The sequence below is a fragment of the Channa argus genome, chromosome 8 (genome assembly GCF_033026475.1).
Source record: "Channa argus isolate prfri chromosome 8, Channa argus male v1.0, whole genome shotgun sequence".
NCBI classification, from domain to species: Eukaryota; Metazoa; Chordata; class Actinopteri; order Anabantiformes; family Channidae; genus Channa; species Channa argus.
Genome location: NC_090204.1, coordinates 20,601,533 through 20,621,848, shown reverse-complemented (window position 1 = coordinate 20,621,848; position 20,316 = coordinate 20,601,533). Strand labels below are relative to the sequence as shown.

The 20,316-nt window shown below is 40.1% G+C and overlaps 2 protein-coding genes across 2 annotated transcripts; both read left to right on the top strand.

Moving 5' to 3' along the window:
* Positions 1-196: 196 nt before the first annotated feature.
* Positions 197-5,792, top strand: tm4sf18 (transmembrane 4 L six family member 18). Its single transcript, XM_067513041.1, has 4 exons — positions 197-891; positions 3,300-3,368; positions 3,995-4,137; positions 4,728-5,792. Exons 1-4 carry the CDS (start codon positions 712-714, stop codon positions 4,924-4,926), a joined length of 591 nt encoding a protein of 196 aa, XP_067369142.1. The 5' UTR covers positions 197-711; the 3' UTR covers positions 4,927-5,792.
* Positions 5,793-6,682: 890 nt separating this feature from the next.
* On the top strand, positions 6,683-18,006 carry cp (ceruloplasmin). The gene is made up of 24 exons (XM_067513039.1): positions 6,683-6,957; positions 8,182-8,426; positions 8,524-8,736; positions 9,451-9,624; positions 9,746-9,837; positions 10,073-10,235; positions 10,382-10,520; positions 11,128-11,267; positions 11,525-11,665; positions 11,776-11,820; positions 11,908-12,122; positions 12,674-12,824; positions 12,970-13,182; positions 13,835-14,039; positions 14,823-14,962; positions 15,086-15,214; positions 15,569-15,675; positions 15,770-15,825; positions 15,957-16,028; positions 16,923-17,014; positions 17,097-17,236; positions 17,319-17,375; positions 17,609-17,714; positions 17,817-18,006. The coding sequence occupies exons 1-24, from the start codon at positions 6,797-6,799 to the stop codon at positions 17,840-17,842; spliced, it is 3,222 nt and encodes a 1,073-aa protein (XP_067369140.1). The 5' UTR covers positions 6,683-6,796; the 3' UTR covers positions 17,843-18,006.
* Positions 18,007-20,316: the final 2,310 nt, after the last annotated feature.

Genomic DNA, 20,316 nt, shown 5'->3' with positions numbered 1-20,316 from the left:
GCTGTTTACTGTACTTATCAAAGCCCACATATGTTCACTTTATTATCACAGGCTAAAGCCTGTCAAGTTTTGGGCTTTTTGCTTATAAATTCACCTACGTGATAAGTTGATTCTCACACTGTTGGAAAATGTTTTGTCAGCCATCTGTAGATTGGCTCTTTCTTAACAGACATTTTTTAGACGATGTTCTTAAAATCAAAATGTAGTTAATCATTAGTTGCAGCTCTGGTACAAATACTGTATGTAGACAAAACAGGAAATGTAAAAATGTACAGTATGTCAACCTGTCGTGACTCGAATTCTGAGGGAAATGAATTCTGTTAAAGGTTGAGGTCCTGCTAACTTAGAGGCTGTGGGAAGAGAACACACACACGCACACACACACACTCATAATGTCTGCTCAGTCAGGTTTTTTTCTGACTGAGCAGACACCGGTGAACCCCCTTCCGCTGACTGTGTTTCCTGGCGCACATGGTCTCATGCCAGACCTCCCTCAGCAAAGGATAGAAGAATCTGTTCAACACTTGGACACACACACTTAGACACACACACTTTACACACCCAGCAAGCTCTAGTTGTCACTCGTTTTCATTTCCTGGCTCCCCAGCTGCTCTGACCCTTCCCTCCCCTCTTTCTCTTCTCTCCGCTCTACTCGGTCCATTTGAGTTCTATCCTCTCGTCATTGCGCTCGTGTGCGTCTTCGGGTAAGCGATGTATTGTTCTGTGGGTCTTGCCAGGTCTCTGGGCCTGGCCCTGTTGCCTCTGGCCCTCTGTTGTATCGTGGCCAACTTGCTGCTGCTGTTCCCTATGGGAGAAAGCGCCTACATCCAGCAGAACCGTCTGGCCAATTACATCTTGTACTTTGGTGGACTAGGAGGTGGAGGACTGCTTGTGAGTAAAAATTTCACTTTTAATGAATTGTTGTCTAGTTTAATTACACATTGAATTAAGTTGGTTTGTAGATTTTATTCTAATGTCTGCTTTTTCAGCTTTGGCCAATATTTTGACCAAAGGCATATATGTAGTTAAAACTTTTTGTTTTTATAAAAGCGAAATTAACATGGCCTTTAAAATCTTAACTTTAATATCACAGGTTTACTTCCGAATCTGTCATAACATCTAGAAATATTCTTTTCAGAGTATGAAATTAGGCCGTGCGTGTCCTTGCGTTCACTTTTTACTGATTAAATGGGGTTGGGTCATAGTTGCAGCAGTGTGAGCTTGGTGCCCAGAATCAAATTTTGCTTTTGTGGCCATTATTTGTATATTTTACTGAGCAATTCACAAAAGTCTCACAATAATTTGAGAGAAGTGACTTCAGAGGGTAAAACACAGTAATACACATGTTTATCTTAAGTTAAAGCACATCATGCCATCTGTCGTATCTGTATATAAATCGGAACATCGGAATCGGACCTTTGACTTTAAATATAAAAGAAATTGCTGTTATCCAAAATTAAGGACAGAAGAGTAAGAACTGAAATAAAAATGAATCATTCTTCTAAAGAAATTGAGCCACGTGACCCTGAAAGGCTCCACTGAAACCGCTGACGGAAAAACACCATGATTACGATGTAGCCACAAAACAGTTATTATTGCCTGAGACAAATGCTGGTACGCGTTGATCCCTTACAGTTTTTGTGTGTCTATGCGGACTGAAGCCCTTTTATTGTAAAAATTTTGTGTTTATTATATAGGGCTTTGCTTAAATTGCTTTTCTTTTTATAGTTATTTATAGTAATTGTCATTTAGTGCGTACGATATAAGTTTTGACTCATAAAACTGTGATTTAAGATGAAAATATTTTGTTGCGTCAGTTGTTTCCCCTTCAACACCATTTAGTCTGTGTATGCAGTTGCTCAGTGAGAACAATCGAGTTTTGTGTGAACTCACACTTAATCCGATTGCTGCACACGCTGCTGATCTGATGGGTTTATGTTCTGACCGAGCAGAAAGGAGCTGTTCTCTTGGTGAGGTTTTGAGGAGGAACAGAGGAGAGATTGTCGTCGCCAAGACAAGATTAACCTTAGTTGACCTGCAGAGCACTTGTGTTGGGTACATATAGTATTAATTTATGAGTGAACGAAGTGTGAACCTTAAAATGTCCCTTTGGTTTGTGAATGATATGTGTTGTATCAGATGCTATGTGGGACTGTTATTTATTTTTTATTTTTTTGGTTGTTTTTCTTGTTTGAGATCATTTTTACCTTTCTGTTCTTAATGTTTTATCTTTGCTTTCATTTTGGAAATGGCAGAATGCTAAAGAGTCAAAGAGCAAACCGCACCCCCCTGAGAGAAATCTATATTTAGCTCCCTCCCTTCCTCGCCCTCACTTTTTGCTTCTCTCACTTCCTTTCTTATGTGCTGCAGGATATGGCTATAGGGGTGACATCCATTATGTGTATTGAATGATGCCTAGGATCTTTGTGTGTGTGTGTATGTGTGTGTGTGTGTGTGGGAAACCTTGGGAACTTCCCTCCCTTTGTTAGGATGAGATTTAAAGTTCTTGGCCGCTGGAAGAGAGACAGGAAAGAGGAGGAGAGGAAAAAGGGGAGGGAATTATAAAAACGTAAAACTCACAAATAAACAGATGTAGTACTACGATCAAATGTATCTCAGTGCTGTTTATGCATCTATTCCCCTTGTCTCCACATCAGTGCTGCCTAAATTTCTAAATGAAGCTTAATCTGTTGTTTTCATCCTCCCATGTGATGACTTTATAGCCGTGTGATGAAAATATAGAAATAACATTGTTGGTCGTATAATTAAAGGCAGTCATTTCACTGCCTGGCTGTGTCAGCTGTCATAGAATGTTCCTGTGAATGTGAATGAATGTTCGCATTGTGACAAACTGTGTCTTAAGCACAGCTGAACCTCAGAACAGCTAAAAAAGATTGTGACCAATGTGACAGTTTAAAGCTGAACTTGCTGGAACAAATCTGAAATGTCCCCCACAAAATACACCATTGTGATTCAGTCATTATGCCCGATGGGCCAAACCCAGGATTATTAAGTACAATCAGTTATTTTCTTAATGTATCCTACAGTTGTTTTTACTGTGTATGCAAATAACATACTTGGCAAGTGTTGGTATAGAGGTTTAAGGTCCTGTCAGTAATATCCGTATATTTTAAAAAGGGATGGGTGGTGATATCCCAGTAACTGCTGCCTGATAGAAGCAGAGATAAAGTTCAGTAACCTTTCGTTCTCACAAGGCTCCTAATTATTGGAAAAAATCAACAACTTATAAACATTGGTGGACATTGCAATCAAATAAAAGGACTTTTGTGTGTTTCCAGATGCTGATTCCAGCTGTGGCCTTCAGCACTCTGGGGAAATGTGGCTGCTGTTGGAACGAAAGCTTAATGGTAAGAGAATGTGCAAACTACACTTACGCTCAATGGGTGCAGATACAGGACACTTAACTATTTCTTGTATTTAAGAACATCTCCATTTCCAAAATATTTGACCTTTAAATATAGAGAAAAGCTTTTATACGTTTCATATGTTCATAGATTTAACTAGATTTAACTTTTTTCTTAAAGCTACAGTTGAAGCTCTCTCACCCCTAGTACATAATTCTGTTTCAGTGCCATTTCCCTGTTTTTGCTCACCACTTAGAGAACAACACTGTTCGGTTGCATTAAGCCAGCTCACACTGGGTCCTTAGGAGCTGGAACGCTAATGCTAATCCAGCTATGATAATTCAACAAGGGTCCCATTGTTGGATCACACTTGGCAAAGTAAGCTTAGTTTACACCAGTCAAGCTATAGTACATGCACAGCTGCAGCTGTTTGTGTTTGTGTGTGTGTGTGTGTGTGTGTGTGTGGGTGTGTAACAGCTGCCTCTGTTTCTTATCTATGAAACTGAGAAAAGAGGCAGCACACTTTTATACGGACCGTTGGACAGTGACACAAACAACTTGACGACTTGAAGACTTGAAAACATGTGCACGTTCTTCCTTAGAACCACTTTGTTTGTGTTTTTCTCCAGATGTGCGGGTCAGTGCTGGCAGCAGTGGTTGGGCTGGTGGGTTCTGGCTACTGTTTTGTCATATCAGGATTGGCCTTGATTGAGGGTCCCCAGTGCTTCACCATATTAGGATGGGGATATCCTTTTGCAGGGGATCAGGGCAGGTGAGGGAAAATTCCACTATGATGTGTGTTGATGTGTTTAACCAATAAATCCACATGTACTAAAGACTATGGAAAGCAACAGCAGATTCCTGAGAGAAATTGCACCATTATAGTGCACTAATATCAGCATTGCTTTTTCTCAGTGAGTGCACTGACAAAGCAAGTAACACATTTCAGTCCACCTTAAGTATCAGCTGTGCAGAATTTGAATATTTTTAAATATCAGTTTTGTAAAGGGCCTTCACAATGCCATCCTTTAACCACAGCAACATTAATGTGTTACTAATTATTAGACAAACCAACCAATCACAGGATTTGGCTGTTTAACTTGCATGGTGTCGGGCACAAACCTTGATAGTACGGCTAACAATAAATAAGCACACTGTAGTTCTAATCTCATGGGTTCTGAGGTAGCAAATAACACATTTCGCCTTAATGATGCCCCCCTCACTTTTCTTTACTAAAATATTTTGTTGTGTATTGTCAACTATTCACACTGCAATGCAAGTGTAGTGCAAAACTCAACAGCCTCTTTTTTTCGCGGCACCTCCCTCTGTCTGTGATTCACTTCCTCCTCTGATGTATTTCAGGTATCTGTTGCAGCCAGAGAGGTGGTCAAACTGTACTCAACCAGTCCACATTGTGGAGTGGAATGTGACGCTGCTGTGTGTTTTACTGGGTCTAGCTGTGTTGGAGTTCATCATCTGTCTAATACAGTTGGGGAGCGGCTTAGTCAACGCCATCTGCCGACCGTGCTGCTATAAGCAGGAGTATAGTCTTAATGCTTAATGAAACACACACACCTACACGCACGCACACACACACGTCTACATGTACATGCACAGATATAGTGCGCTGTACGCGCACGTCCTCACATAAAAATTCACACATGCAACACACAGTGTCCAGGGACGTGCATGTGCGTGACTACAAGACACAACACAGTTTTTCTTTAGAAACACACACTTCACATGAAAAATCCCAAACACCTGACAAGCACATCAGCCACATTTAATCACCATGTAGTGTTTTCATGCTGCAGGCTTTTATACAGAATTCACTGATTAAACCGAGGTGTTTGTCCATAGTAATACAGGTGTGTGTGTCCTATAAGCTCCCTCTGTAAACTCCATTGCAAAAAAGGAGGATATTCTTTATTTGTTCGAACGGTGAGAGGAGGCTCAGACATGTACGTCAGAAAGTACGGAAGCATTTTTGAGCACAAAATTCCTTTTGTTAATTTTAAATATGTAGCAGAAAAACTATTTTAAGCTGTGTATTTTTAAACTTTGATAAAACCAACAACTACACTATCGATGTCACTAAATGAACAGAACAAACTTTTTTTTTGTATCGTAGCAACAAAGAGTGAATAGACTATGAATAGATTATGTTTTGCAACAGAAATTTAGTCTGACAGTATTACACTTATGGTCCCAACAATTGTACATTTTATTGGATCTCTTGTGCAGCAAATTATTGTGTGTGTGCCTTTGTACACTGTTTTTTGTTTTTCATTTTCAGAGCATGTGTAAATTGTTTTCTTTTCTTACAGATGCTAGTTTAGTGATTACATTTTATATATACTTAGTGACATATTTTTATAAGTTACATTCAATTGTGCTGCATTAAATAAAATATTTTATTATGTTGGAGACGATCATACTTATTTTTTGTTTGTTTGTCAGTTTATCTAATTCATGTTTATTGCATTGGGAAGAGTTACTGTCACAATCCAGTTTTAGCTCACATGTGATGGGTCAAACTAGGGTTTGTGCTCAGCGTGCTTGGTGTGTTGTAATGAATTCCCGGACAGGAATTCATGTCCTGGACTTACCAGAATTGCGTGTTATTGATCCACACGAGAATTTGGCAACCAAACTCATTACAGTAAATGAAATGAAATCTGGCTGTAGGGAGGAAATGTACACTAAGAATAAAATTGAAATATTAAAAATATAAATAATAGTAATTTTAATAATTGAATTTGTTAAAGGAGCTTAATCAACTTGGTTGGACAGATTTAATGAAGTAGTGCAAAACAGGAAATACAAATGTAAGTACAGGCAAGTAGTCGTCAGCAGCGTGTTGCATTTTTTCAGCCTTTTGCAGTTAAACACTGAGCAGCAATATTGACTGGATCAAAAGTCAGATTGTTTGCATCACTGGCCAAACACGATTAGTTTTGATTTTTAGCTGAATTTTCACAAGAACAGAAACAATGACTATGACACAAGGTCAGTGAGTTTCTTTTTTACAGCTAAGCTAATGTGACACATGGATATATATATATATATATATATATAAAACACTGATGCTTGTAGCTCAAATCTGTATGAAAACAACTACCTTACATTTTATCTCTTTATCTCTTACAATCAAATACACCTGACACAACATTTTTTGCTCTTGTGCAAGAGAAACTAGCTCAGTCAGGCCTCTGATAGGTTGCCCCAAACCTTGCCTGATGGTCAGTGACCCCTTTTCCCCATTTGGGTATTCCCAGCAATGAGGGAGGCAGATGTGGGAGTATAAAGACGCAGAGGGTCTAAAGCCTCCGAAGCATACAGACTCACCGTCAGTAAACTGCACCACCCGTCCCCATTGTCGTCATTCAAGGAAGTACTGACAAGAACTAAGGACCCATCTTGTTGTTAAGATGCACAGGCCGCTGTTAATGAGTGCGTTGCTGCTGTGTTTTGCAGCAGTATGTGTGTCTGGGATAACGAGAGAGTACTTCCTCAGGATAGAGGAGGTTTCTTGGAACTATGCCCCAAGTGGAATGAACATCATTCAAAACCGAACGCTGGACCAGGACGAGTGAGTACACACAAATGACACATGACATGGTCGGTTGGAGTCTGTGCTGCCTGGAGCTTGTTCACACAGCAGCACTCAGACCTGAAACAACAGGCAACATCTCTCTCCTGTACTGGTCTCCATTAAAATACAAAAGTATTACTAGAATGCCCAATCTCCTCAAGCCACACGTTTCTCAGTGCTACAGTCGCCCTATCCAACTTCAGTCACTTTGATCTTTGACCAATCACAAAATGCACGTTGGAGACGAAAACAAGTGTGTTTTCAGTGACCCTCTGTGTTGGTCAGCTGTTAATGACACAAGAAAAACAGTAAACCTGTTGATTTATGGACAGTAGTGTTTTTTCTACATGTACGGAACATTTTAGTATATATATATATATATATATATATATATATATATATATATATATCTATATCTATATACACATATATATATATATATACACACACACAAACACACACACACACACTATATGTACACCTACATAGTTGCATTTGAGCAGCATAGCAGTGTGTTCCTTTGTATTCTGCTAGTATTTGTACTTTTAAACTTTTGGAAAAGCATGTCAGTTGAGTGACTTGACACCCTTAAAATATTGTTTATATAATGTATGTTTGTATAAACAGGTAACAGCATCTTTCCCCCATTAACAGCACATCATGGCAGGTTAAATATAGAAAGGCTAAATATTCGTTATAAATAATGGGGCAAAAAACACATTAGACCAGCAAAACACAAGACAATAAAAAGTCTGATTTATTGTCAAATGTGTAAGACTGTTACATGTAAACGACCTATAAAACATTAAAAACAAAACTATAACATATAGATATTATTTAGGTGTTTTACAACAAGAACATCAATAACCTAAAATCTACAAACATTACAGAATAATTACAAGTAAAGAACCCAAAATATTAAATCAAACCAAAGCTACATTTTTTGTTTTGACCATTAAAGGTGATCGAACTGTTTTACTTCATATTAATATATTAATAATATGTCTGAATTCCATTTTTGTCACTGCATCCGTGTCCGTGTGTGTAACTGAGCACTCATATATGTTATTAGCAACATTTGTTCAATTCCTCCTATAACAGGCTGGAATGTCAAATGTCAAATGTCAAGCCTCTGTGTTGTCCCGTCTTCCTCATTACTGTGTTTTCTCCATCACTGTAGCCAATGGTTGTAATCTGTGATTGTATTTTCTCCATCTGTAGAGAAGCTTCAGTGTTTCTGAAGAAGGGCCCTCAGCGGATCGGCTCCACGTACAAGAAGGCTGTCTACAAGCAGTACAGCGATGCCACCTTCAGGATAGAGGTGACAAAACCAGTCTGGCTGGGTTACCTGGGACCTCTGCTGATGGCTGAGGAGGGAGACACCGTGATCGTCCACCTGAAGAACGCAGCCTCCATAGCATACAGCCTCCACCCACATGGGCTAAACTACACCAAAGGAAACGAGGGTGAGGAACCAAACAGCCTGATGCTTGAATCGGTGCATTGGCAGAATGAAAAAAAGGCTGATAAATCTGTCTGTGTGTTTGTGTGTGTCTTTCTCAGGAGCCCTGTACCCAGACGGCACCGGTCCAGACCTGAAGCGGGACGACGCAGTAGCTCCAAACGCAGCTGTAACATATGAGTGGACGCTCCCTGAATCCCACAGCCCAGCAACACAGGACAGCAACTGCTTGACCCGGTTCTACCACTCCCACGTCAATACCCCAAAAGACATTGCCTCAGGACTGGTAGGACCCCTCATCACCTGCCGGAGAGGTACAGGAAGCTTTTCAATTAAACAGTATCCAGTGTTCCAGAGTTCATTTACTAAACTATATGGCATTCTGAAGTATTTTACTGGAGTATTGTCACTTTCTGCTGTTTTACTCATGGACACATTAAGAGGAAACAGCCCAGCCCCCGGCCCTCCTTTAATATATAGACCCACCAGACAGAAAAAACACAGAACAACCAAAATGGTGGTTTTTGCCTGCAACTATTTTGTGTGTTTTTTTTATTGTTGTGGGGTTTTTTTGTGTCAGTTTTCATCTACTTAATGTCAATTTTTGCTCATTTTGTGTAATTTTATCTGGTCAACACGTGCCGCCTTTAGATGATGTTTGGCAAACTCCTGTTTGTGTTTTTGTGCTTGTCTTTTTCCATCTCATTAGAGTCATTTCGTCTCCAGCTGGTTATTCTTATCTCTGCGGTAAATTTGAACACTTGGCAACGGTTTTTATTTTTAAAATCTGGAATCATTCTGTGTCTGTGGTTGCAATATGACCTTTTAGTAAGTTTTGTAATCATAATGTGTGTGTGTTTAGTGAGTCTTTGGTGAAAGAACTTATCACTGTCATCAAAAGAATTAAAGTCTCAAAACATTATTGACCAATGAGCAAAGGGAAAAAAAACAAGCAAAGAAAAAAAAACAAAAATAGAGAAACTGAAATTGTGTCGCAAACCAAAATGATAAAATCCCCTCTTTTGTAGGAACTCTGGACCTACATGGTGACAGCTCAGGAGACTACCTGTACGCTCTGCTGTTCATGGTGTCGGATGAGAACTTCAGCTGGTACCTGGATGACAACATCAGGACGTACATCACTAATCCTGACAGGAACCTGAAGGAGGACGAAGATTTTATTGAGAGCAACAAGATGCACGGTGAGGCGGGAGCGACACAACGACACACACACACACACACACACACACACACACACACACACACACACACACACACACACACACACACACTTTACAATTTAACCCTGAGTGTTTGTTGCAGGTATAAACGGTTTCCTGTATGGTAACCTGCCGGGCCTGAGCGTGTGTCAAGGAAACAAGATTCACTGGCATTTGTTTGGCTTAGGGAACGAGGTAATTAGATATAATCATCATTAGTATTAATCACGGTATCTGACTATGCACTGATGATTCTTTAAAATAGCTTTGCCTTTATGTTTCATATTATGAAAAAAGTTAAAAAAGAACATTAAGCAAACTTAGTCCTACAACCTCTAGAATCTTTGTAGTAAAATAATACCCCACGTTTACATTAGCCTGTATCATTTCTTTAGATACAAAATGCTTAAATGCCATTCGTCTTCAACAGGTGGACATGCATTCAGTTCATTTCCACGGCCAGATCCTGACTGCTCAGAACCACCACACAGACACAATCAGTCTTTTCCCAGCGTCCAGCATGACGGCTGAAATGGTAGCTGATAACCCTGGACAATGGCTGCTGACGTGCAACGTCAATGACCATCTGACTGGTGAGCTCATGTCCTTCTTGCTTAACAAGAGCCTCATCATTTCACAAAGTTACCTCCATTTGATTCAAGTAACACACGTTTTCAGCCAGTATTGATACATTTCATTTGACCAATATTGTCTGGTATTGTTTCGTTGTTTCGTGCAGCTGGAATGCAGGCTATATTTGAGATCAAGAAATGTTTCCCTAACGTGCATAAGCCTCGGCCACATGGCGAGCTCAGACAGTTCTTCATCGCTGCTGAGGAGGAAGTTTGGGACTACGCTTCGACACCGCCCACCGATGGGTTGGTTACTGCACACAGACCCACACGTACATGCAGAGACAGAAACCCAACACTCTCAGAAAAGAAGAGACATAACTGTACCTTCAAGGGGTTCAAGGGCTGGTCACTGGTGCTGCACTCGCTCAGGCCACATTTGTATCCTTCATACTGAGTATTTATTTGTACCCTTGTGATAATAACTGTGCTAATAATGCAGCACCTTACTACCTGAGTTCTTGAATTTCATTGTTTTTATATGTAATTTAGTTGCATTATTGACTTGATCATTGTAAAAGCAAATTTTCATATCCACAAATCTACTTGAAAAACCCTCGTCTCCTAAAAATGTACCATAACAGAATAAACGGTACATATTTGTACCTTTGACAGTTCGGAAACGTATATGAACCTTTTTGGCCCTCAGACAGTACATGTAGTTACCCTGAAACCCAATAATTAGCCCTAGTTGGTACTTTCATGTAGATTGTACCCTGGGGGGACTGAAATGGATTCTTTTTTTGTCCCTATTTCGGAGACTGAAGCATGAACTAAGGAATAAGAACCTGTTTCTGTCATGTGTTTAATGTGTTTTGCGTGTGTGTGTGTGTGTGTGTGTGTACGTGTGCAGAGAGGCTGAGACGTTTGTAACCAAAGGTAGAAACCGCATTGGGAGCAGATATAAGAAGGTTCGTTATGTGGAATACACTGACAACATGTTCACAACAAAGATGCTTCGCAGCCCACAGGAGCAACACCTTGGAATTCTGGGTAATGAAGGCCGGGAACGGTCATGTGTTTGTAGCTGTGAGCAAATGTATGAAAGTCAGAGCTGATTTAGTAAATTAGTCTGAAATTCTGTGAAAAAGATGCTGTAGTCCATCTGCCAACTTATTACCATTAACATAATAACCTGGATTTGGTTTTACAGTTATTTACTCATTATTGTTTCTGTCCGAAAATTGTTGAAAATTCATGTCAGAAACTTCTTGTGTGTGTGTGTGTGTGTGTGTGTGTGTGTGTCTCAGGGCCTGTGCTGCGAGCTGAAGAAAAGGACACAATCAGGGTGGTTTTTAAGAACAAAGCCACCCGACCTTACTCTATACAACCACATGGTGTTCAATACAGTATAGAGCAAGATGGGACGCTCTATCACAATGAACTGGAAGGTTAATACACACACACACACACACACACACACTGCTATAAGGTATTATATTACCATCTGTTTTCTGGTCTGCCTGCTCTATCTTTCCCTCTCTGCTTGTCTTCTCTTCAGAATCGTATACAGAAAAGAAACTGCGGGAACTGAAGAAGCAACCAAGTGAGTTAAAAACCCAAATCCAAGCATTAGTTGATGTTACTGTGCATAACAGAAACACTTCTGCAAATGATTCTCTTCCTGTTTTAGGAGTGGTGACTCCGCTTCCAGCTGCTCTGGTCAAACCTGGGATAGTGCACACCTACGAGTGGACGGTGCCTGTGGGTGCTGGTCCCGTAGAGGGAGAGGCCGACTGTCTGACTTATATTTACTACTCTGCAGTCGACTCTGTCAAAGACACCAACTCTGGACTGGTAGGACCCCTCCTCATCTGTCGGCAGGGGTCGCTGAAGAAGGGAGCACAGGTGAGGACAGAAATGGACCAGTGGAATACTGGGGTGAAGTCACCAATTCCGATTGTGTTCATGTGAAAGGAAAAGATAAAGCGTCTTTCCGAGACACCGAGACATATTGGACCATTCAAATGGGGCCACAAGAGAACCGAAGAATGCAGCAGTAAGAATGTAATCAAAGAGTTCTTCTGATTCTGATATGCTTAGATGCAAACTCGGCAGTACTGGTTCAAAACATTTTAGGCTTGTGACCTCTTAAAATTAAGTTGTGTCTAATCATATTAGAGTGATAAAAAACTCTGCTACAGCCACGTCAATGCCTTCAAATAAAATTAAGTATACAGTGGTTTTACACAGCAGATGCATTTTCTTTTATTATGTAACAATCCTATAGTTTTATGGTGTGACAGCTTGTCCAGGTTTGGAACCACTGCCCAGCTACAGAAAGCCTGAGTTCAAATAACGGAAAGACTTCAAAATGTTTTGGTGATTGTACAAAAAGATCTCGAATGAATGAATGAATGAAAGCACTGTTTATCCCCCTTCTCCTGTCGCACATGCAGAAACACTACGATAAGGAGTTCCACCTCCTGGCTACAATTTTTGATGAAAACCTGAGCTGGTATTTAGATGACAACATTAGGGCCTTCACCACTGCTCCCACCACCGTCAACAAGGAGGCTGAGGACTTTCAGGAGAGCAACAAGATGCACGGTTTGTAGAGGACAAGACCTTCGCATTCTGATCGCTGGCAGCTCAGAAAGGATTAGAGTCTCCCATCAGACACTCAGTGCAGATAAAAACTGACTCCGTCATCATATTTGAGACACTTAAAGTACTTTCAATGTCTTCCTTCTAGCCATCAACGGGTTTGTGTACAGAAACCTTCCAGGCCTGACCATGTGTATGGGGGATAAAGTAAGTTGGCACCTGTCAGGACTGGGTTCAGAGACGGACATCAACAGCCTTTACTTCCAGGGAAACCGCTTCCTCTATCGGCAGAACAGACGAGACACCATCAGCGTTTTCCCTCACATTTCACACACAGTCACTATGGAGCCGGACAGCATGGGTATACAGCTTTTATTCACTCTGTCTTAAGAGAAAATACCTGCAAATGACACAATGTACCGTCTAATGTATGTATGTATGCATTACAGTTATATAATTCTGAGTTTAGGCAAAAAGAAACAATTAAGGAGTTAAGATTATATTCAACCAAGACACAAAAGGCATCGGCACCAACTTAATTCAAACTGACCAAAGAAACTCAGGCAATAGAAACATCTATGTTCAAAAATAAGATCATACAGACGTTAAAAAAATTCAATTTTTCTACAACTTTTTTGTCACTTTAGTGACTGGAGAAATGGCTGCGCGACTTTTGTTTTTTGGTATAAACAAATGGATTAGTACTATATGACATCACACCACCACAGCCCCTAAACCTAAAGCCTGACCTTAACCAAGGCGATTACAGATTACAACTAAAACTGATATTAAATTTGAAAAAAACCTTTACAAACTGAAATTAAAAATAAACCTAAATCCCCTCTAATGACTTAAATAAAGCTAAAATAAACACGTAAAGAACAAATAGAAATGACCAAAAACAGTTTAGAGGAGGAATCACACAGTCCAGTTGTGGAGAACAAAGGATGCTGACATGATTAGTTATTCTGACAGATGCTCCGTGTCTGATGGCGCATCTGTTGGTATTTCAGGTCAGTTTGAAGTGGTTTCCCCTACAGTCGACAATTATCGTGGTGGGATGAGAGCAAACTACACTGTGGAGAAGTGCAGCATTTTTCACCGTCAGGGTGAAACGATGTTGCATTCAAAAACCTACTACATCGCCGCCATGGAAATAGACTGGGACTACTCCCCGAACCGCACCTGGGAGGCTGAGATGTTTCGCGGCCAAGAGAAGTACAGTAACCCCTGCACAGTTAGACAGATTAACTGGTTCACTGTGACACATGAAGTATTTCAAAGTCAGCGTATTTAATTAATTTAACAAAATATTGGTGCGAAAAATGAGCAGCAAATTCTGAACTCGGCTCTTAGATGTTGTTACTGTACTGTACATTGATGCAGAAGAATTTTCCATGAAAATGTTATCGTAAACAAAACCAATGAAAGGACCAAACCAGCTGGTTCTGATAAAAATGTACCTAAAGACAAGTTGTGCAGATTCCCCCTCCCTTCATTACCATCCATCATATGCACATTATTATATTATTCACATCTGCTGCCACAAATGATCAGTACAAATCTGCTACTAAAATAGTCCACAACAAGCCCACGGTTTCATCCTGTTTGAGCAACATTTGCAGAAAACTACAATCAATCAATCAATTTTTAAAAGTTAGAATGTATATTTGTGACATCATTTATGATTGACACCTTTGGTAGCAAGCAAAGTGCTCAGCAGGAAGAGCTACACATGTTGTTGGTTTGGGAGTTTTCGTAGGAGTTTGAATTCAGATCAGCACGTACATTTGTTTATTTTGCAGGGTGTCAGATGATTTTGTTTTGCTCTTTTCAGTGTTTTGAATTTTAAGTGTAACCAAACTACCCACACAGATTCACGCACAGAAAGATGTTTAGATGCAGCTGAACGGATATGCTCATCCACACGTGGTGATTGTTCTGTATTAAGAGAGACGCATTTATTCCTCTAAAAATAAACCCATCTGCCTCCTTCTGCAGTCCTGCTCTCGTCTTCCTGGACCAGCAGGGTGGATTCATAGGCTCTCGTTACAAGAAAGTGGTCTACCGACAATTTACCAACAACAAGTTTACCACCCAGGTGGAAAGAACAGCTGATATGGAACATCTTGGCATCATAGGTATGTGTGCTCTAACAAAATCCATTCACACCAGGAGACAATGACGCTCTATTATTTATGAACCATCAGGCAGTGACACACGTTATTAGGCTGCAGCTTGATGAAATTTCTTCCTGCCTTCAGGTCCCATGATTCATGCTGATGTGGGAGACAAAGTGTCAGTGGTTTTTAAAAACATGGCATCCAGACCTTATTCTATCCATGCCTTTGGAGTCAAGACAGAAACCCCCGATGTTTACCAGACCCAACCAGGTACAAGAATACCAAAAAGGATTGGAAGGGCAACGAAAAATCCCAGAATGCCTCATTGTGAGAGAAAAGCAGACAAAAATCAATAAGCAATTTGGATAACGAACTTTTCCCCCCATTTTCAGTCCCCTATGTAGCATAGTTGGAGCTGAAATGGAGATGAGAGGAAAAGTGTTAAACTGTTTTTCTTAATGAAAACTTTGTTTGATGCTGAGAAAGAAAACTCCACTATCTACTAGTGTGTGCCAGCTGTCCTTCCAGTTCTACTAGACAACGTCTAAATTCATTTTTTTAATGTAACATGACATAACAAACCTGAAAAAAAAAACAAAAAACAAAAAACTCTCACCTGCACAGGTGACACTCACACCTACACCTGGTATGTTACCAAGAACACGGGACCGACCGCAGCTCAAGAGGAATGTTCGGTGTGGGCGTACTACTCCACTGTTGATGTTGTTAAGGTGGGGTCTGTCTCTCTCTCTCTCTCGTTCTGACTCTCTCTCTCTCTCTCACACACACACACACACTCTGACATTTCTTCTCCCTGCCTGCCAGGACCTGTACAGTGGCCTGATTGGTCCGTTAGTGATCTGTCGGCGTAGCTGGAGCAGGTGAGTGTGGTACTGGTGCACAACAAATTGTGTTTTAGCTGGTCTGGCCTGGTAGATGATTTGTTTTTGTACAGCATCACATAATATATCTAATCAAGTGCTCATGTTCAGTGTTATGAACTTGCTTCCAGGAGTCTTGGACTGAAGAAGGAAGTCGAAGAGTTTGCTCTGCTTTTCCTGGTTTTTGATGAGAATGAAAGCTGGTAAGTAAAGTGTGTTCGACTGCGAAATTGATCAGTGTGTGTTGAGACCAGACACAGAAATACTGTGATTACAATATTTAACTTCATAGTATCTGGCCATAAAAATGCTGTTGTTCTGCTTTTATTTCCTAACTTTTAAAGATTGTCTCTTTTCGGCTTAAATGTATGTCATCCCCATAATTAATAACATTTTGTGAAATTTTTATTCTTGGGACAGTTTATCATCATACTATTAAGACATTTCTTGCACTGTAAATTCTTATTGACAATAAAAATGATTATAGTATTTGATTAAAATAAAAAAGTAAATTTCTAGGTCACAATTTATAAAAGAGTTGTTCTGACTTGAAGTCTTTTAACTTAAAATGATGAGTTACATTATTTAATTTTACCCAACTCATCGAATTAGGGTAATAAACACACTTATGTAGACTTCTCCCAGAGTCACCATGATTTAGCTAAACCAAGGTCGGTGCTGAAATATGTCCCTGTCCCAATACACTTTACTCTTCAAACTGAGGGAAATAACTATAGATTCATTGATTCAAATGAAGCTTGTCACGGATTTAAGTTCAAACATCTACCTAAGTAACTAACAAATTGAAAACTAACCCAACAAACAAAAAAGCATGACGTAACAGAAAAATGAATATAACATTTTAAAGCAACCCTATGACTTATGTTTTCAAGATGAAACAGCAAGTTATATTTAACAGTAGTCTAATTGTAGTGTTAATACCATTCTGACATTTGTCCTCATTGACTTGGTTCAGCTAAATGAGGAAATAACTGTCAGGGTAAAACTGTACTGTCATGTCTGTTGTCCTGATACAGTATATCTCAACTACTGTGCTTTCATTGTGCAGTATTATTGGTGTCATTTATTTTTTTTAGGTATCTGGATGAAAACATCAGGACCCATATCAGGAACCCTCGCACAAACCTAAAGGATGATGAAACATTCATAGAGAGCAACAAGATACACGGTGGGAAAAACACAAAAACTTTACAACCTATCAAAATATGCTTACATTGTCCTAACGTGATGATCTGTGTGTTTGCATGCAGCCATTAATGGTTACGTGTATGGAAACCTGAATGGGCTGAACATGGAGGTGGGCGATAAGGTGTATTGGCACCTGATGGGAATGGGCAATGATGTGGACATACACACCGTGCACTGGCATGGACACAGTGTGGAATATAAGGTATAGCAATAAAATAAGTGCACAAGACACTGCTACACAATTACAAATGAAAACGCCTACAATAATCCTCATTCCTCTGCAGCTGGGTGGTGGTCCACACCAAGTTGATGTGTTTGAGCTGTTTCCGGCCACTTTCCAGGTATGACAATATGCAGAGTTTTAAAAGCGTTTTGAAATCAGTGTAATCCCAGAAACCCCAAAAGACGTAAATGCAGAACCAATGAATACTTTTGTTGAAACTCAAAAACAATAAACTCATTTTAATCACTAGAATATACGGAAACTTTTATCTTGGCACTATGGTTCGACTCTGATTAAAGTGAAACTGGGGAACAGTAATCAAGGCTGTGTTCTACTCTTCTTCCTGTTTAGACAGTAAAGATGCGTCCTAAGTATCCTGGCACGTGGCTGCTGCACTGTCACGTCGTTGACCACATTAAAGGCGGCATGGAGGCGACGTACACTGTTACTGAGAAAGGTAAGAATCCAAAATCCAATTAGGCAGATAGAAAAATTCTGGATAGGAGACAGATGATAGATGGCTTCACAGTAAAAGGCCACATTTGTTTCTCCTTAACAGAAAAGAAGAAGGGAATCTTTGGCTGAACAATTGAGAAAAGTGGATCCAGACTCGTGAAAAAATGAAAATAAACCAGTTAAAAGTTAATTGAAAAAGCTCCCCTGTATGTGATTTCAGAAAGTATACATTATAAAACATCACCATCTAAGGATCTTTTTTTTTTAAATAAAATGTGTATTTTGCACAATTATCTGACTCTTTTCATATTTTCTCAAACGTTTTAAAAAATGTATTACAAGTCTATGGTAGCATTATGTTATAACAATGGAAGAACAACACCATATAAAAAAATGAATAACTAAAAACTTGAAAATTGCAATCAATAATATTGTGATTGTTATCTGTGGACGTTACTGACAGTAGTCAGGCAGCAGAGGGCACCACAGCCTGATGGTGCATCATAAGAGCACGTTGTGAACCTCAGAAAACCTTTGGCACAGCTGTGAATATTGTAGTTTGTGGGTAACTAAAACTCCAAATCATTGCACAAAAAAATGTCAAAAAATTAAAATTCGGACTGGTTAGGGGGGCAAACCTTGCTCACTAACCTTCTGTCTTTTACAGCACCTCCACATGGAGATACTTTTATATTTTAGGAGAAAAGCAAAACGTATCATACAGTGGTTTTAAAGGATGTGCAATACTCTGGTTGTCATGGTGACTGTACAGGTACAACTTACTAAATGACTTCGCATTCAGTCATATTGTTCTATAGTAATATATTAATCTCTTTTTTAAATACTGTGCAAAAATCACATACAATCACAGATGTGCATCTGTGTATCTGTGTAGCTGTGCATCTAAAGCTGTGGAGATCCATAAGTTTCCAAACCATTTGGTGAAATGTGTTCAAAGCTATGAGACCATGAAAAACACTTGCTGTAAGGAAAAGTAACTTGACAAAGGAGAATCACTGCTGACTGAAGCCATCTGCAACTCCCTCTGTTTATTCGGAGTTCGCGGGCTTTCAAAGTGACGACGAAGGACTTTGGTCAAACTCGGGTGTAATTGTGATGATTTGCTGCGGAGGCTGTATTATACCCTGCCACAGAAACGGGTTCTGTCTAGGTAAACAGTAGATGGCAGTGCTGCCACTTAAGTCCACACTGGAGTTTAGCCTTGGTGGCAGTTTGTGACCTGCAGTCTTGATCAATACAGTCAGTCACAAGTCAGTGTGAAGCAGCTCAGATGTCACTGACACACGACTTCCTGCAGTCTAGTGTGACTGTCAGACTTCCTACAAACACATACACAGTGACTGGACACTTTCAGGACACTGTTTGGATGCAGTGCTCGACTAGTTCAGTGCCACTGAACAAGATGCTCTGATGAAAACTAGGGAACAATTTAGCAAAGGCCATTCGGATTAAGCTGTGACATAGTGTGAGGTGAAGGTTCTCAAGCTGCCACAAAGCTCTCAACTTCCTCCATGATTCCAGCCAATGTCACCGCACAAAAGGCAATCGGGGGCTTCTTTCGCCTCAAATTCACAGACTAATGGGTCATGGGGATGATGCAAGGAGGAGCTTTTGAGCCTGTCAGTGTCCCACACAGGGACCTATAGACATGTTGGTTCCACTAGGAGCTGGTAAGTCTGCTAGTGCAGGTGAGAAATTCACTTCAATCACTCGCGCCATTCATCTGAAGGTTGCCACGTTATGGCATCCTGCAGTTCCTGTAAGCTCAGTTCCGAGGAAAGTGCTCAACAATGCAGTTTAGTATTCTGTAAACAATTCCATAAATAGAAGATGCAGTGAGTCGCTTTAGATTTGCCCCTCAGATAAAAGCCTCAAATACATTTTAAAAATAAATATGCAGTTTGACAGGCCTGTGAGGAGCCACTTTATTATGAGTTTGCCTCTTTATTGTTCAATGGGAGCTGAAACTGAAGATTACCTGTAGTCACCACGCACACACACACACACACACACACACACACACACACACACACACACACACACACACACACACACACACACACACACACACACACACACACACACACAGCCCGTTCTGAGTGCAGATCAGTGTCTAAGCAGCCACCTGCAGTCCTCCATTAGCTGGCAAGGAAATGGAATTTAAAAGATTCAGACCATGAAATGTGTCCAATAATGCCGGCTCTGATCTAAACCTGTACTGAATCTCAATGATGTGCTTACAGCTCTGTCACATTCAGCGAGTGAAACTTTACGTAGCACTCTGCTCTCCCTTCAAACCACATGGCCGGCTGTGAATTCTACTCAACAAAACCACAAGTATACCGAGCCAAGCTAGGAGCACGTGAGGCTGTGGTTTTCACTGGGTACAAAAAACATAAACTGTTAATGGGAGGAAAACAGGACAGTCTTATTATTGGATCACAGCTGTGAAAGAAATATCACATTTGGCAGTTAGACTAGTGAAATTACTTCAAAATAGAAAAAAGACAGGTCTACAAACAAAACAACTCTTAATACCTCTTGATCTAAACCATCTATATTTTAGAGACAAGACAATGTTC

What these genes read in the sequence shown, in the direction of transcription:
- cp (XM_067513039.1), top strand. Translation starts at nt 6,797, where the DNA reads ATGCACAGGCCGCTGTTAATGAGTGCGTTGCTGCTGTGTTTTGCAGCA. An exon ending in TGTCGGCGTAGCTGGAGCAG is followed by an intron (nt 15,826 to 15,956) that starts GTGAGTGTGGTA and finishes ACTTGCTTCCAG; the next exon opens with GAGTCTTGGACTGAAGAAGG. An exon ending in GTACACTGTTACTGAGAAAG is followed by an intron (nt 17,715 to 17,816) that starts GTAAGAATCCAA and finishes TCTCCTTAACAG; the next exon opens with AAAAGAAGAAGGGAATCTTT.
- tm4sf18 (XM_067513041.1), top strand. Translation starts at nt 712, where the DNA reads ATGTATTGTTCTGTGGGTCTTGCCAGGTCTCTGGGCCTGGCCCTGTTG. An exon ending in GTTGGAACGAAAGCTTAATG is followed by an intron (nt 3,369 to 3,994) that starts GTAAGAGAATGT and finishes GTTTTTCTCCAG; the next exon opens with ATGTGCGGGTCAGTGCTGGC. An exon ending in TTTGCAGGGGATCAGGGCAG is followed by an intron (nt 4,138 to 4,727) that starts GTGAGGGAAAAT and finishes GATGTATTTCAG; the next exon opens with GTATCTGTTGCAGCCAGAGA.